At 44.4% G+C, this 17,208-nt stretch overlaps 1 protein-coding gene across 1 annotated transcript in view; it reads left to right on the forward strand.

Moving 5' to 3' along the window:
* The first annotated feature begins 257 nt into the window (after positions 1 to 257).
* abca4b (ATP-binding cassette, sub-family A (ABC1), member 4b) overlaps positions 258 to 17,208 on the forward strand; it is a 136,857-nt gene continuing 119,906 nt past the window's right edge. Inside the window, exons 1-5 of the mRNA XM_078218844.1 lie at positions 258 to 323; positions 7,170 to 7,263; positions 8,325 to 8,466; positions 13,391 to 13,530; positions 16,133 to 16,260. Coding sequence (XP_078074970.1) covers positions 258 to 323; positions 7,170 to 7,263; positions 8,325 to 8,466; positions 13,391 to 13,530; positions 16,133 to 16,260 — 570 coding nt within the window. The remainder of the gene's footprint in view (positions 324 to 7,169; positions 7,264 to 8,324; positions 8,467 to 13,390; positions 13,531 to 16,132; positions 16,261 to 17,208) is intronic.

Genomic DNA, 17,208 nt, shown 5'->3' on the forward strand with positions numbered 1-17,208 from the left:
AGCCAACATAACAAACATTCCGGGACTTTCCTGCTCTGCATCATTCAACTAATCACTGCTTTAACCAACCGAGCTATTTGAGGAAGCTGAGGAACTCTTGAGTTCAAGCACTCGCGTTCCCCTGAATTGTAGCTCCTTCCTGTTTTTAAAAATAATTCAATTGTCCGACTCAACTGTGAACTAATATCTGAAGACGTCGCTGTTTATTTTTTAGAATTGCACATCCTAAATTGCCGTAGTGGGAGAGAGGCGAGAGAATGAGCTCCTCCAATCAGATCTCTCTGCTGCTGTGGAAGAACTGGACACTCCGGAAGAGACAAAAGGTCAGTGTGTGAATCAAGCCTTTGCATTCGTTCTCACATCACTTTACACTAGAGAGGAAGTAGAACGAGGAGGTTATTGTGGTGGGACCAAATGGTGTGTAAACAAGCTCAGAAATTGGATTAGTCGAGGGTCACTGAGTCCAGGTGGCTATTTTTACTTTACAACAACAACTGGCATCGGTACGGCACCTCTAATGCACATCCCAAGGCACTTCATGGGAATATAATTGAACCAAGTCTGATGCCAAGCCACATGAGCAGATGTGGTCTCAGAATAAAAGAACAACCCTTTAGAACCGAGATAAGGAGGGATTTCTTCAGCCAGAGAGTGGTGAATCTGTGGAATTCATTGCCACGCAAGGCTGTGGAGGCCAGGTCATTGAGTGTATTTAAGACAGAGATCGATAGGTTCTTGATTGGTAAGTGGATCAAAGATTATGGAGAAAAGGCAGGAGAATGGGATTGAGAAACTTGTCAGTCATGATTGAATGGTGGAGCAGATCCAATGGGCGGAGTGGCTTAATTCTGCTCTGATATCTTACGGTCTTATGGTAAAGCCTGGTCAAGGGAGTAGGTTTAAGGGTGGCCTTGAAAGTGAGGAAGAGAGATAGATGGAAAGGGAATTCCAGAATTTAGGACCCAGACAACTGAAGGCACAGCCACCAATGATGGACCAATTAAAATTGCAGATGCTCAAGAAGTCCTTGTGCCTCAGAGGGTTGTGGGCTGACAGGGAAGGGAAAGGCCATGGTGTGAATTGAAAACAAGGATGAAAACTTTAAAATCAAGGTATTTCCCAACCTGGAGCCAATGTGCATCAGCAAGCACAAGGCTGAAGAGTGAACAAGATTTGATGTGAGTTGGGGTATGGACAGCAGGCTCTGTACTCAGTCAGTTGATTCAGATTTCATTTTGTTTATCATCATAGAATCCCTACAGTGCAGAAGGAGGCTATTCAGCCCATCGAGTCTGCACTAGCTTTCCAATAGAGCATCACACCCAGGCCCTATCCCCGTAACCCCAGGTATTTACCCTGCCAATCCCCCTAACCTACACATCTTGGGACACTAAGAGGCAATTTAACATGGCCAATCCACCTAACCTGCACATCTTTGGACCATGGGAGGAAACACATGGGGGCATGAGGAGAGCACGCAAACTCCACACAGACAGTGACCCAAGGCCAGAATTGAACCCAGGTCTCTGGCGCTGTGAGGCAGCAGTGCCAACCATTGTGCCACCATGCCACTCTGCAGGCTTGTATGTAATTCTAATTTTCTAAGCAAAAAGTTGAATATAATTCTGAGGTTGCATGCAAATGGAAGATCTCTCCTCTCTCTGGCCTCGACTCCATTCTTTAGCAGCCAACATCAGTTACTAACACAGCAATTCAAGACTGTTCTATTATTAAGAGGTAGGGCTGTCAAGTAATCTACACTGGGAACGAGAAAGCAACTCCATTCTGCTCTTGCAACCCTAAGATATTTGGCATCTCTAGACTTGTTTAGTAGTCATAATTATTCTTAAAAGCAAATGAGATGTCCAACAATGCTGATGAATGCACTGAAAATGTTTAGTGCATTTTACATTTATTGCAACCTGGATTTCACAATCACCGGCAAATCAATGCACCCACCACTGACTTCAAAAAAAGTTGCCCTCAAAGGGCGGCATGGTAGCACAGTGGTTAGCTCTGCTGCCAGGGACCTGGGTTCAATTCCGGCCTCGGGTCACTGTCTGTGTGGACATTGCATGTTCTCCCCGTGTCTATGTGGGTTTCCTCCGGGTGCTCCGGTTTCCTCCCATAGTCCAAAGATGTGCAGGTTAAGTGGATTAGTCATGGGAAATTGCCCCTTAGTGTTCAAAGATGCGTAGGTTAGATGGAAAATGTGTGGGGTTATGAGGATAGGGTGGGGAAGAGAGCTTAGGTAAGATACTCTGTCAGAGTGTTGGTGCAGACTCGATAGGCCTAACAGCCCGTTCTGTACTATAGGGATTCTATGAACAGCAATGTGGTTGACTCTTAACTGCCCACTGGGCAGGGGCAACTAGGGATGGGCAATAAATGCTGGCCAGCCAGTGACGCCCATGTCCCACGAATGAATAAAAATTGATCAATCTTGATAATGTTTTCTCTCCTCTCCCGATGCAATTTAAACCTGACACCAAATTCAAGGGGATAAGAACATAAGAACTAGGAGCAGGAGTAGGCCATTGGGCCCCTTGAGCCTGCTCCGCCATTCAATAAGATCATGGCTGATCTTTTTGTGGACTCAGGTCCACTTACCCGCCCACTCACCATAACCCTTAATTCCTTTACTGTTCGAAAATCTATCTTTTTCTGTCTTAAAATCGTTCAATGAGGTGGCCTCAACTGCTTCACTGGGCAGGGAATTCCACAGATTCACAACCCTTTGGATGAAGAAGTTCCTCCACAACTCAGTCCTAAATCTGCTTTCCCTTATTTTGAGGCTATGCACCCTACTTCTAGTTTCACCCGCCAGTGGAAACAACCTCCCTGCTTCTATCTTATCTATTCCCTTCATAATCTTATATGTTTCTATAAGATCCACCCTCATTGTTCTAAATTCCAATGAGTTTGGTCCCAGTCTACTCAGTCTCTCAATCCTGGCACACTGCAAGTATGATGGGTGTAAGCAGGTTAGGGACCAATCGCATTGTATTGTCCACGCACAACTAACTGTGTTGCTAAAAGCGCTGATTTATCATTTACTGATAATTTACATTTTCGGATAGCGGAATAATTGTTTACTATTGAATTGAGATTAGGTTAAAATAAACAAACTCTTTAATAAAATAGTGCAAAAATAAAAAGATGTGTAATTTTTAATCATGATGGAGAAAGTTGATATTCCACTTGTCTAGAATTAGTTTTTCATGGCCAGTGGGGGTGCTTATTAGTAATTATGAAGTTAGCAGACTGTTAAAAACCCAGTTGTACTTCATTCAACAAAGTCTAATAGTTTATCTGAATCATAGAATCCATACAGTGCAGAAGGAGGCCATTCGGCCCATCGTGCCTGCACCGACAACAATCCCACCCAGGTCCTATCCCCGAAAACCCACATATTTACACTCCCAACCCCCCTGGTACTAAGGGACAATTTATCACGGCCAATCCACCTAGCCCGCACATCTTTGGACTGAGGGAGGAAACCAGAGCACCCGGAGGAAACCCACTTAGACACGGGGAGAATGTGCAAATTCCACACAGACAGTGACCCGAGGCAGGAATTGAACCCGTATCCATGGCGCTGTGAGGCGCAGTGCTAACCACTGTGCCACCGTGGAGGTTTCTGTCAATTCATGTACATTGGAGAACTCAGTCTGTGGGAGCCTCCTACGTGTATCCCCTTGAGGAACATAGGCTCACTGCCAACAATTTCTGGATTTCCACATTGTTCTGTGCACGTGTGGACTCCCAAAGTTGCTGACAGGTTCACCGTCATTGCCAAGGCAAAACTTAGGCTAACATCTCCACAAATCAAGCTAAATACTATTGGGTTTTAGATGAAATGGAAACCAAATAGGAATATAAACTATCTGTAATAAGTTAAAATGATTATTAGCAATTGGGAATTTAGATTTATGCAGTGTCATGGAAGAACAGTCACGAGCTATTTAACATTGGAACAGAAAAGGTGAGATTTTGATGCATTTATACATGTGATGTACTTAACTGACACTGAGTCACAGAAAACTAGCATGCAGGTACAGCAGGTAATAAAGAAAGTGAATGGAATGTTGGCATTTATTGCTAAAGGAATAGAATATAAAGGTAAGGAAGCATTATTGCAACTATACAAGGCACTGGTGAGGCTGCACCTGGAGTATTGTGCACAGTTTTGGTCTCCTTATTGGAGGAAGGATGTAGTGGCATTGGAGGCAGTTCAGAGGAGGTTCACTAGATTGATTCCAGAGATGAGGGGTTTGTCGTATGAAGAGAGATTGAACAGTTTAGGCCGATACTCTCTGGAATTTAGAAGAATGAGGGGAGATCAAATTGAGGTATACAAGATGATAAAAGATATGGATAAAGTAGATATGGAGCGGGTGCTTCCTCCTATGGGACATTCTAGGATGAGAGGCCATAGTCTTAGGATAAGGGGCAGCAAATTTAAAACAGAGTTGAGGAGAAACTACTTCTCCCAAAGAGTTGTGTATCTGTGGAATTCGCTGTCCCAAAGTACGATGGATGCTGGGACAGTGAGGAGTTAGACAGATTTTTAACTGGTAATGGGTTGAAGGGTTATGGGGAGAAGGCAGGAAAATGGGATGAGGAACATATCAGCCATGATCGAATGGCGGAGCAGACTTGATGGGCCGAATGGCCTAATTCTGCTCCTATATTTTATGAACTTGTGAACTTACGACACTGGACATGATAAAGCAAAATGCCGAGTCAAAGCAGTTGCTTTAGACCAGTGATGGGCAACCTGTGGCCCAGGGACCACATCATATCTCCCATAAGACATTTTGTTGACCGTTGCCCTCACGCAGGGTTACCACATTCCGCTGATTTCCATTCGTGTAGCTTTTTTCCTACTGGTATAACCGAAGTGATTCACACATAAAGCAAGGACAAGTGAAGTGAGGTGAGTGCTGATTGCTCACAACATTGACTGTGTGTAAATATTTCTTTGATTTTATCATTTGAAGTTGATGATGGTTCTATTAATATATAAATGATTAATCATTTTCTATAATTTGTTATTGAATATTCAGCGTGTATTAAATGTATTTAACCATATTCATGGGGTCATGGTGAGTGAACAAGCCTGATTTCAATCTTGTGGCCCATTGAGATGAATGAGGGCCACTCATGCGACCCACTCACTAGCCTAGGTTGCCCCTCATTGCTTTAGAGTGATTCTAGAAGCTCATGTTCCCAGTCACCTCTGGTAGGGAATAAAACATGGGAAGTGCTTCAGACCTTTGCAGTTGTAAGGTGTCATACTATCAGAAGGTCAGCCTGAGATATCATTTTCTATCTCATACTGGCTGGGTATTGAAAGAACCTGCAACAGTCTGGTCTGTACATTGCCTCCTTGTTGGATCCCTGACAAATAAGGTCAAGCAATTTGTTAAAAGGGAAAAAAGATGATTATGCAATGGAAAGAGAGGCGTTTGAACTGAGCAAAGGCTCAGAGCCAGGATCTTCTAACTGGAGGCTCCAAAACGATGCGCAAAAAATGATACATCAGGACTTTTCTTAATGGATTTCCATGGAGTTTATGGAAATTTCCACAGGGAGTTTAGAATTTTAAGGGCTTATCTATGTTGAGGGGCTGCAGTAATTTAATACAAGGGGTTTTCATCCTGGATCTCAAACTACACATCGCAAACATCTGTTGGTTTGGAATTTCTCTTCCAGGTTTATGCCAAAAATTGGGAAACTTACACTTAGTGCAATCTGATGTATTTGAGACGGCGCTCCACTCATTGTTTCATGAAGGGTTGAGGAAAATAATTCTTCAGATAATATCGTTTAATGTGCTTCCACTGTGCTGATTGACTAGGTTATGGACATGACAGACATATATGTGTGTCTTCCTGATCAAATATTTCGGCTGTCCTTTACAAAAGGGAATAGCTGCAGGTTGAGTAAAGAGCTCTCTGTGAGAATACTGTGAGTGTAATCTTGTTGCTGATGTTTTGCCCATCCACCTTTAAGTCGTTTTTAGGCTTCAGAGGGACGAGGCAGGACACATTATCCTTGGCTCGAGTCAAACAATGGAATTTTTGGAATACAATGTACCTTTCACACGCTGTCTGCAATTATTAAAGCAAAGGGACAAGTCAGTAAGAAACATACCAGCTATTGAACTAGACGGGTAAATGGCTGGTATTATGACGTACCTTTTCTGCATTAAGTAGTCGCATTATTACTTCCATGTCATCTGAGCTTGGCTAGAGCAGTGCTGTGGCCAATGCAGCGAAAGCTTTTCTTAAGTCCATTAAGACAAGGGGCGTGATTTGCTCCTGATCCTTTCTCTAAGGTATGTCATTTGTCGGTCAAAGACAGTGCTGACTTTGATCTTTTTTTAAACTGAATGCTAAACTGATGAGAGTTGATGGGAGTCAATGCAGTCGTGCCACTAATTATACTTAATTGGGAGTCTTGATACAACTCCCAGTAACAATGAACCCAATGCACACATCAGTCCTGAAATACAAAATAGCTTGTGGCCTGGTATGGTGCATTTAGTACATTGGGGATGGGGTTTGGAGGTACAGTGTGAATTTTCTTTAAGACATGTTCTATCTGACTTGCAAGCTGTAACGCCAGTAAAATATATTCCTAACACAGCTACCTTCAAAGGGACTGTCAAATTCATAGAATAGAATCACAGAACGCCTACAGTGCAGAAGGAGGCCATTTGGCCCATTAAGTCTGCACCGAACACAATCCCACCCAGGCCCTATTCCTGTAACCCCACTTATTAACCTTGCTAACCCCCTGACACTAAGGGGCAATTTAGCATGGCCAATCAACCTAACCCGTACATCTTTGGACTATGGGAGGAAACCGAAGAACCCGGAGGAAACCCACACAGACACGGGGAGAATGTGCAAACTCCACACAGACAGTGACTCGAGGCCGGAATCGAACCCAGGTCCCTGGAGCTGTGAGGCAGCAGTGCTAACCACTGTGCCACCGTGCCATGCATGCACCAAATTGTTAATGTGATTATGCAAGAAGTTATGGAAAATCATTGAGCCAAAATTAAATGGAGGAAACCTAGACTCAAAACAATTTAATAAGTTATTTCTAAATCATGAACGCCGCTCTTAAACTGACCCTGTTTTCTTCATTTTTACCAGCTCCGCTTTCTAGTGGAACTTCTCTGGCCGCTCTCTCTTTTCCTTGTATTGATCTGGTTACGGAAAGTGAATCCACTCTACCAACAACATGAGTGTAAGTGAAAATTGCTGCTCAGCCTTGTGCTAAGATCAAGCCCAGGATGGGATGCAATGCCTCATTTGTCACATTGGATCCTGTTTGTCTCTCTTAAAGTTTTAAGTTTATTTATTAGTGTCACAAGTAGGCTTACATTAACACTGCAATGAAGTTACTGTGAAAATCCCCTAGCCGCCACACTCCGGCGCCTCTTCAGGCACACTGAGGGAGAATTTAGCATGGCCAATGCACCTGACCGGCACATCTTTCAGACTGGGGGAGGAAACCGGAGCACCCGGAGGAATCCCACGCAGACACGGGGAGAACGTGCAGACTCAGCACAGACAATGACCCAAGCCGGGAATCGAACCCCGGGTCCCTGGCGCTGTGGGGCAGCAGTGCTATCCACTGTGCCGCCCGGTCTCCCTTGTGGGACCATAAATTTGAATTTGGTTTTTGGAGCGAGCAAGGAGATGGGATCGGGTCTGTCCGGTCCACTCTGCGCACTGGCTTTGTAACTTTGAGAATGGAGCAAAAACATTTTTAGGAAGTAAGGGAAAGCGAACATTGTAACTTTTCTGGTTATTTCTAAATGATTTCCATGTAACCCGATGCCAGGAGTCGCCAGCCCCATCGGTGTGAGACTGAGCGCAGCAGCATGTCACGAGGAGCTGCTGAGTGTAAGAGTTTACAAGTGGATAATGTTGGCAGGAGTTCCCCTCCACCCCCCCTGTCTGTTTTTCGGTCTGAATAATAACTGCACGCCACAAGCTGCCCTGATTCATCAATCTCTTTCCCCAAGAGGTGCATATTTCATGGAAAGCGAATGGCAACAACAGCGCTACGGGCATGGAGAGGCTTTCTGCAGCTCGGGCTGAAACTGAATAGTTGACACAGTTCCAAGGACACTTGCTTCAGCTGGAGTATCAGTACAATCGCAAGAAACAAAGCGAGAAACAGAGCTCCTTTCTTTGGAGTCAGCAGCTTTGTTTTAAAAGGAGAATTTAAATAAGTCTCTAAGAAGAATGAGCTTACAGACAACATATTTTGAAACTTCTTTGCGTGTTTTCCCCATTTAGGCCATTTTCCTAATAAGGCGATGCCCTCTGCGGGAATGTTGCCATGGTTACAGGGAATTTTCTGTAATCTGAAGAACCCCTGTTTCCGCTACCCTACCCCTGGCGAGTATCCTGGTGTGGTTTCAAACTACAACAACTCCATGTAAGTATCCTTAAGGATTCGTGGCTGCAATAAACATTAGCTGTAATGCCTTTTGAAACAACCTTAAAACCTGGAAAATGAAATGCTGGCAGTATTGACATTGGTGACAGATTAACAAGTAAATGTAATTTACCCCAGCGCATTCTCACCTCCACCTTTCATCTGTCCCGCCCTGGCTTCTTAGAACAAAGAAAGGAGTCTAACAACACCAGGTTAAAGTCCAACAGGTTTATTTGGTAGCAAACGCCACTAGCTTTCGGAGCGCTGCTCCTTCATCGGGTGAGTGGGAGATCTGCTCATAAACAGCAAACAGGGCATATAAAGACACAAACTCAATTTACGGAATAATGAATAAAGATTGGAATGCGAGTCTTTACAACTAATCAAGTCTTAGGGCATTAGCACAGGTTAAAGAGATGTGTATTGTCTCCAGACAGGACAGTCAGTGAGACTTTGCAAGTCCAGGCAAGTTGGGGGGGGTTACAGATAGTGTGACATGAACCCAAGATCCCGGTTGAGGCCGTCCTCATGTGTGCGGAACCTGGCTATCAGTCTCTGCTCAGCGACTCTGCGCTGTCGTGTGTCGTGAAGGCCACCTTGGAGAACGCTTCAGAGGCCGAATGCATGTGACCGGGGAGCACTTCAGCTAATGCCCTCTCCACTCACATTGTCTGTACCTTTAAGACTTGATTAGCTGTAAAGACTCGCATCCCAATCATTATTCATTATTCCGTAAATTGAGTTTGTGTCTTTATATACCCTGTTTGCTGTTTATGAGAAGATCTCCCACTCAACTGATGAAGGAGCAGCGCTCCGAAAGCTAGTGGCGTTTGCTACCAAATAAACCTGTTGGACTTTAACCTGGTGTTGTTAGACTCCTTACTGTGTTTACCCCAGTCCAACGCCGGCATCTCCACATCATTAGAACAAAGAACCAGGAAAGTACAGCACAGGAACAGGCTCTTCGGCCCTCCAAGCCTGTGCCGAGCATGATGCCCTAACTAAACAAAAAAACCTTCTGCCCTTAGAGTGTATCCCTCTATTCCCTCCCTATTCATTACCCATCCAAATACCTCTTAAATGTTGCTAATGTGCCTGCTTCCACCACCTCCCAATGGACATGGTTACCCAGGATATGGTGATGGATGAGGAAATTCTGTCCCCAGAAGGGTTCAAAATTGATAATGAACAAGTGTTGAATAGACTGTCGGTACTGAAAGTTGACAAGGCACTGGGACCAGATGAGATGCATCCAAGGATATTGAAGGAAGAGTGAATGGAAATTGCAGGGGCGCTGGCCATAGTCTTCCAGTCTTCTCTAGACTCCGAGGAGGTGCCAGAGGACTGGAGACCTGGTTCAGAAAAGGTTGTAATGGTAGCCCCAGCAATTACAGAGCAGTTAGTTTAACATCAGTGGTGGACAAGGTTTTCAGAATGATTATTCTGATAGAATTAGTAGTCACATGGAAAAATGTGGTTGATTAGGAAGATTTCTAAAGGGGAAATCCTGTTTAACTAACTTGCTGGAGTTTTTTGAGGAAGTAACAGAAATGGCTGATGAGGAGAATGCTGTTGATGTGGTGTATGTATGTGTATCTTCAGAAGGCGCATGATCCAGTGCCACACAACCGACTTGTGAGAAAAATTATAGCTCATGGAGTAAAGGGAGCAGTAGCAATGTGGATTCAAAATTGGCTGACTGAATAACAGGAAGCAGAGAGTAATGGTCAAAGGATATTTTCAGGCTGGAGGAAGGTTTACAGTAGTGTTCACCAGTGTTGGGACCCTTGCTTTTCCTGATATCTATCAATGATCTAGATCTTGGTGCGCAGGGGACAATTTCAAAGTTTTCAGATGACACAAAACTTGGAAATACTGTAAACTCTGAAGAGGACAGTGTAAAACTTCAAAAGGACATAGACAAGTTGGTGGAGTGGGCAGATAGGTGGCAGATGAAGTTCAATGTGGGGAAGTGTGAAGTGATGCATTTTGGTTGGAAGAACATGGAAAGACAACATAAAATAAGGAGTAGAATTCTTAAAGGAGCAGAGGGGACCTGGGTGTTTAGATCTTTGAAGGTGGCAAGACAGATGGAGAGAGCAGTTAATAAATAATAACATATTCTGGGCTTCATTAACAGGGGCATAGAGTACAAGAGCAAGGAGATTATGCTGGACTTATACAAAACACTAGTTAGACCTCAGCTGGAATATTGTGCACAGTTCTGGGCGTCACATTATTGGAAGGATGTGAACGTATTGGAGAGAGTGCAGAAGAGGTTTACAAGAATGGTTCCAGGGATGAGAAACTTCAGTTGTGAGGATAGATTGGAGAGGTTGCGACTGTTCTCCTTGGAGAGGAGAAGGCCAGGAGGAGACTTGATAGAAATTTTCAAATTCACGAGGGGGCTAGACAGAGTAGACAGGGAGAAACTGTTTCCACTCGTGGAGAGGATCAAGAATGAGAGGGCACAGACTTAGTGATTTGCAAAAGGAGCAAATGTGATGTGAGAAAAACCTTTTTTATACAACAAATGGCTGGGGTCTGGAATGCACTGCCTGGAAGTGTGGGGATTGGGCAGATTCAATCGAGGCATTCACAAGGACATTAGATGATTATTTGAATAGAAACAATGTGCAGGATTATGGGGGAAAAGCATGGGAATAGCACCACGTCATGACGCTCATTTGGAGAGCCAGTGCCGATACGATGGGGCGAATTTTACTGTCCCGCCCGCCACGGAAATAGGAGCGGGCGAGGGGCGGAAAGGTCCATTGACTTTGGGCGGGATTTTCCAGTTTCGGGCCGAGCGAGGCCGGAAAATCCCGCCCAATGGGTCAAATGGCCTCCTTCTTGCCGTAATAGTTCTGTCATTCTGTGCCCCCCCTTGCCCTCGCCTCAAACTCACATCTTTCTCTCTTTTCCACCCTATCTCCCCTCATGCCCCCTCTGAGCTCATCCTGTCCATGAGACACATCTCTTGTTCCCTGGATCCTATTCCAACCAAACTGCTCATCACCCAACTTCCCCCTCTCGGCCTCCGTGTTAGCCGATATTGCAAGATATTCCAGGTCTTTCCCTCTCCCCTTTAGCTTTTGCTGTCATCACCCCTTCCCTCAAAGATCCAACCCTTAACACCCATTCTACTCCAACAGTTAGTTTAAAAATCATTTTAAAACCTTAACAGGACCCTAAAAGTATTAGCTGTAAATGCTGCTGACGTTTCAGTTATCCCTTAATCTGTTCTCATCTTTCTCTGACATATCTCTAACCCCTACAGTCCTTCTCTGGAGTTAGTGACTCCCTGACACAATGGCCACACAGGCTTGTGAGTGGAAGCTGGCTAATGAAGACCTCCCTTCAGTCTGATTAAGTTTCCTCCTCCTATCAACCTAGCATGATTTATCATTGCGACTGATGACTGAGCTCAACTGTAACACATAACAGTGGCTGAGATCATATATGTGGCCCCTGACTCACAGCACGGTGCATTAATGCCACCCAGCTCCCTGAGCAGTCTGATTTTGGAAATGTGTTGTGAAAGCTGAGATGTTTATGTCTTTATTTGGGCATATGTACTGATCCAGTAATGTATGCTAATCAATTTAACATGTTCATTGTTCATTCTGCGATTCTGTAATGTTAAGTTACGATAAGTTACCCTGCATCAGAAGGTTTATGGAGATTAAGTGTGTTGCTGGCTACTTTTAGTCTGTTGTACATTCTATCAGTAGCACATAGAATAGAATCCATAGAATCCCTACAGTGCAGAAGGAAGTCTGCACCGACCACAATCCCACCCAAGCCCTCTTCCCGTAACCCCACACATTTATCTTGCTAATCCCCCTGACACGAGGATCAATTTAGCATGGCCAATCAACCTAACCCGCACATCTTTTGGAGTGTGGGAGGAACATGTGTGGGAGGAAACCAGAGCACCCGGTGGAAACCCACGCAGACACGGGGAGAGTGTGCAAACTCCACACAGACAGTGAGTCGAGGCTGGAATTGAACCCGGGACCCTGGCGCTGTGAGGCAGCAGTGCTAACCACTGTGTCACCGTGCCACTCCACATTAAACTATATATGTACAGGAGGGTAGTGATGGGCCAATGTTCTCTTCCCTTCCTTTTCTAACTCCTGCTGGATCACAGTTCCAGGGGACGAACAAGCTTCTCACTGAACATAGTTCTTCCTTATGCCTGGACTCTGTATACCTAACAATGGAGAGCATTGTGACCCAGGTCAACCCTGTCCTCACCTGATATCAAAACATCACAGCAATGGCAGTGATCAGGAGAAGGGAAATTTGACTGTTTTTTCTTCTCCTGCCCTCTCTATTCTCACAGGCCCGGAGAGGTAAATGGTAGCGACACAACCGCCACCTCTGTGACCAGTTGATTCTGTGTAGACAAAGGGGAGGCGATGGCCTAGTGGTATCATTGCAAGTTATTAATTCAGAAACTGAGATATCATTGTGGGGACACGGGTTCCAATCCCGCCCACGGAAGGTGGTGGAATTTGAATTCAATAAAAAAATCTGGAATTAAGAATCTACTGATGACCGTGAAACCATTGTCGATTGTCAGAAAAACCCATCTGGTTCACTGATGCCCTTTAGGGAAGGAAACCTGCCGTTCTTACCAGGTCTGGCCTATATGTGACCCCAGAGCCGCAGCAATGTGGTTGACTCTCAACAGCCCTCGGGCAACTAGGGATGGGCAACAAATGCTGGCCAGCCAGTGATGCCCATGTTCCACGAATGAATGAAGAAAAAAAAAGACAAAGGACAGGGCCTGAAATCTACATTCTACTTCAATATGGCTATTTTTCCATTAACATTACTAAAAGATATCAGCTAAAGTTTCCAATAAGTTTGGACGACAGACTATGAAAGTTAACATTTCTCCTCTGCTTCTTACTAGACTTGCTCGAGTATATGGGGACGCTCAAGAGCTGCTATTTGATAAGCCTGAAATCTATAAGTTGTCGAAGATCTGGGAGGATGTGTGCTTTCTGTCTGACTTCATGGATATCCTCAGGACCAATCCCAGAAAAGTTGCAGGCAAGAAGAAACTGTCCAGGCACTTTTATTATAAGAGAGAAAGATTTGCATTCATGACCCCAGAACATCTCTATCAAAAGAGATTTTAAAATAACCATTTCATAGAATCATGACAGTGCAGAAGGAGGCCATTCGGCCCATCAGTCTGCACCGACCGCAATCCCACGCAGGCCCCATCCCCATAAACCCATGCATTTACCCTAGCTAGTCCCCCTGACACTAAGGGGCAATTTAGCATGGCCAATACACCTAACCTGCACATCTTTCGGACTGTGGGAGGAAACCTGAGCACCCGGAGGAAACCCACGCAGACACGATGAGAATGTGCAAACTCCACACAGACAGCGACCCAAGCTGGGAATTGAACCCGGGGTCACTGGCGCTGTGAGGCAGCAGTGATAACCACTGTGCCACCGTGCCATCCCATTTGATTTTGATCAAATCCCTGTGTATGAATGTATTGTCACTTCTCGCAATTATAAATACACTACATTACAAGCTCAACTTATATTAAATTGATCGTTAGTGTAGTTATTAATGCACAATAGTGCAGAAGCATGAGGAACCTATAGTTTCTTTCTGCATGGCAATGCCTCAATCAATCAGAGACAACTTGCCAATCAATCAGCACCATTTTCTCCTGTGGTGCAAATTGTTGTGATCATTTGAAATCTGGCATTCTTGCATTTGTCCTGATGAGTCTAAGACAAAAAGCTCCAGAAATATAGAACATAGAACATAGAACAGTACAGCACAGAACAGGCCCTTCGGCCCACGATGTTGTGCCGAGCTTTATCTGAAACCAAGATCAAGCTATCCCACTCCCTATCATCCTGGTGTGCTCCATGTGCCTATCCAATAACCGCTTAAATGTTCCTAAAGCGTCTGACTCCACTATCACTGCAGGCAGTCCATTCCACACCCCAACCACTCTCTGCGTAAAGAACCTACCTCTGATATCCTTCCTATATCTCCCACCACGAACCCTATAGTTATGCCCCCTTGTAATAGCTCCATCCACCCGAGTAAATAGTCTTTGAAAGTTCACTCTATCTATCCCCGTCATCATTTTATAAACCTCTATTAAGTCTCCCCTCAGCCTCCTCCGCTCCAGAGAGAACAGCCCTAGCTCCCTCAACCTTTCCTCATAAGACCTACCCTCCAAACCAGGCAGCATCCTGGTAAATCTCCTCTGCACTCTTTCCAGTGCTTCCACATCCTTCTTATAGTGAGGTGACCAGAACTGCACACAATATTCCAAATGTGGTCTCACCAAGATCCTGTACAGTTGCAGCATAACCCCACGGCTCTTAAACTCCAACCCCCTGTTAATAAAAGCTAACACACTATAGGCCTTCTTCACAGCTCTATCCACTTGAGTGGCAACCTTTAGAGATCTGTGGATATGGACCCCAAGATCTCTCTGTTCCTCCACAGTCTTCAGAACCCTACCTTTGATCCTGTAATCCACATTTAAATTAGTCCTACCAAAATGAATCGCCTCACATTTATCAGGGTTAAACTCCATTTGCCATTTTTCAGCCCAGCTTTGCATCCTATCTATGTCTCTTTGCAGCCTACAACAGCCCTCCACCTCATCCACTACTCCACCAATCTTGGTGTCATCAGCAAATTTACTGATCCACCCTTCAGCCCCCTCCTCTAAGTCATTAATAAAAATCACAAAGAGCAGAGGACCAATATGTATTTTTTCATATAATGGGTGTTGTTAGAATAATGTGAATCATATCTATACACCACTCCAGGTTTTATGTTGGACTTCTTGAGACATGGAGAATACAGATAGAGGCATATTGTCCAAACGTAAGGAAGTTATGCTTAACCTTTAAAAACCACTGGTTAAACCGCAACTAAAATATTGTGTCCAGTTCTGGGCACCACATGTTAGAAGGCCTTAGACAGGGTGCGGAGAAGATTTACTAGAACGGTGCCAAGAATGTTGGGATGGTTCTCCTTAGAGTAGGGAAGGTTATGAGGAGATGTAATAGAGGTGTCAAAATCATTAAGAGTAAGTAAGGAGAAATTGGGGTAAATTTTCCGGTTCCGCCTGTTGCAGGAATCGTTGCAAGCGGGACGTACAATGTGATGGACCATTTAAAGATCCATTGATCTCAGGTGGGAATTTCCAGTCTTGGGGAGGGAGCAATTGGAAAATCCCACCCATTGTTCCCAGACTCAGTAAGAAAAGGACACAGATTGAAGTTATTGGCAAAACAGACAGAGGTGAGATGAAGAAAATTTCTTTTATATGGCAAGTTAGTATGATCAGGAATGCACTATCTGAAAGAGTGAAATAGGTTCAATAATAATTTTCAAAAGAGAATTGAGGAATACTTGAGAGGGAGAAAAATGGCAGCATCATGGGGAGAAATCACGGCAGTGGAACTAATTGAATGCTCGTACTAAGAGCTGGAACAGTTCTAATTCTTCCTTCACTAACTGGCTATCAGGAGTATATCATAACCCCTGAGATCTATACTTTCACATCTCACTAACGTAACAAAGTAAAACAAAAAATAGGTTGATGGGACGAGAAGGTTTTCTTTCCTTATTTTTCATGATATTGCTATTTTATTTGAAGGGAGCGGTATTCGAATCCAAGATATTCTGAAGGATGATGAAGTTCTGACCTCCTTCTTACTCAAAGATATTGGACTTTCAGACTCTGTTGTCCATCACTTAATCAACGCCCAAGTGCGGCCTGAAGAGGTAAGCGTTGCTTTGGTTATGTCCCTTGTGCGATAATATACCATCCTACACTCCTATAGTCCCTACCGCAGAGGGAGGCCATTCAGCCCATCGACCACAATCCCACCCAGGCCCTAGTCCCGTAACCCCACATATTTACCCTGCTTATCCCCCTGACATTAAGGATCAATATAGCGTGTCCAAGCAACCTAACCCACACATCTTTGGACTGTGGGAGGAAACCAGAGCACCCGGAGGAAACCCACACATACACGGGGTGAATGTGCAAACTCCATATAGACAGCGACCCGAGGCCGGAATTGAACCCAGATCCCTGGCGCTGTGAGGCAGCAGCGCTAATCACTGTGCCATTGTACCACCCACATAGGAAAGTCAGGAATGAGGAAAGGCCATTCAGTCTATCAAACTCGCTCTTTCTGCTTTCGACAGAAATAGACCCACCCAACCAAGAGCCCCATAATGCCAGCCCCTGACAGACGGTCATCGACCCAAAATGCTAAATGATTTTAACTCATTTGAAACCCATCCATTTGCACAGTATTGAAATCAGGCCCATTAACTCCATTTGTTTCTCCACAGACCTGTTGAGTTTTTCCCATAGTATCTGTTTTTTTCCTTGTTCCATGAAGCCAGCATGAATCAAATTACTTTATCTGTATAATTGTAAGCCCCCTTCTCAACAGATATAGATCCAGTTCTCTTAAAACAGTATTAGGTGATCAAGTGTACTCTTCTGATGCAGAAGAAAGAAGCCAATTAGTATCACTGTCTTATTCTGGCTAATCATTGAATGCCCGAGATAAGGAATGTTTAGATATATTCATTATATAAATAAAAATTTGGTGTGTGGGGGAGAGGGACACTTTGTTGCCATAGGGTTTGATTCATCCATGTCCCAAGAATTCCCACATTCAGCTGTACTGAGTTGGGTTGGCACATGCTGCCCTT

The sequence above is a fragment of the Mustelus asterias genome, chromosome 8 (genome assembly GCF_964213995.1).
Source record: "Mustelus asterias chromosome 8, sMusAst1.hap1.1, whole genome shotgun sequence".
Lineage (NCBI taxonomy): Eukaryota > Metazoa > Chordata > Chondrichthyes > Carcharhiniformes > Triakidae > Mustelus > Mustelus asterias.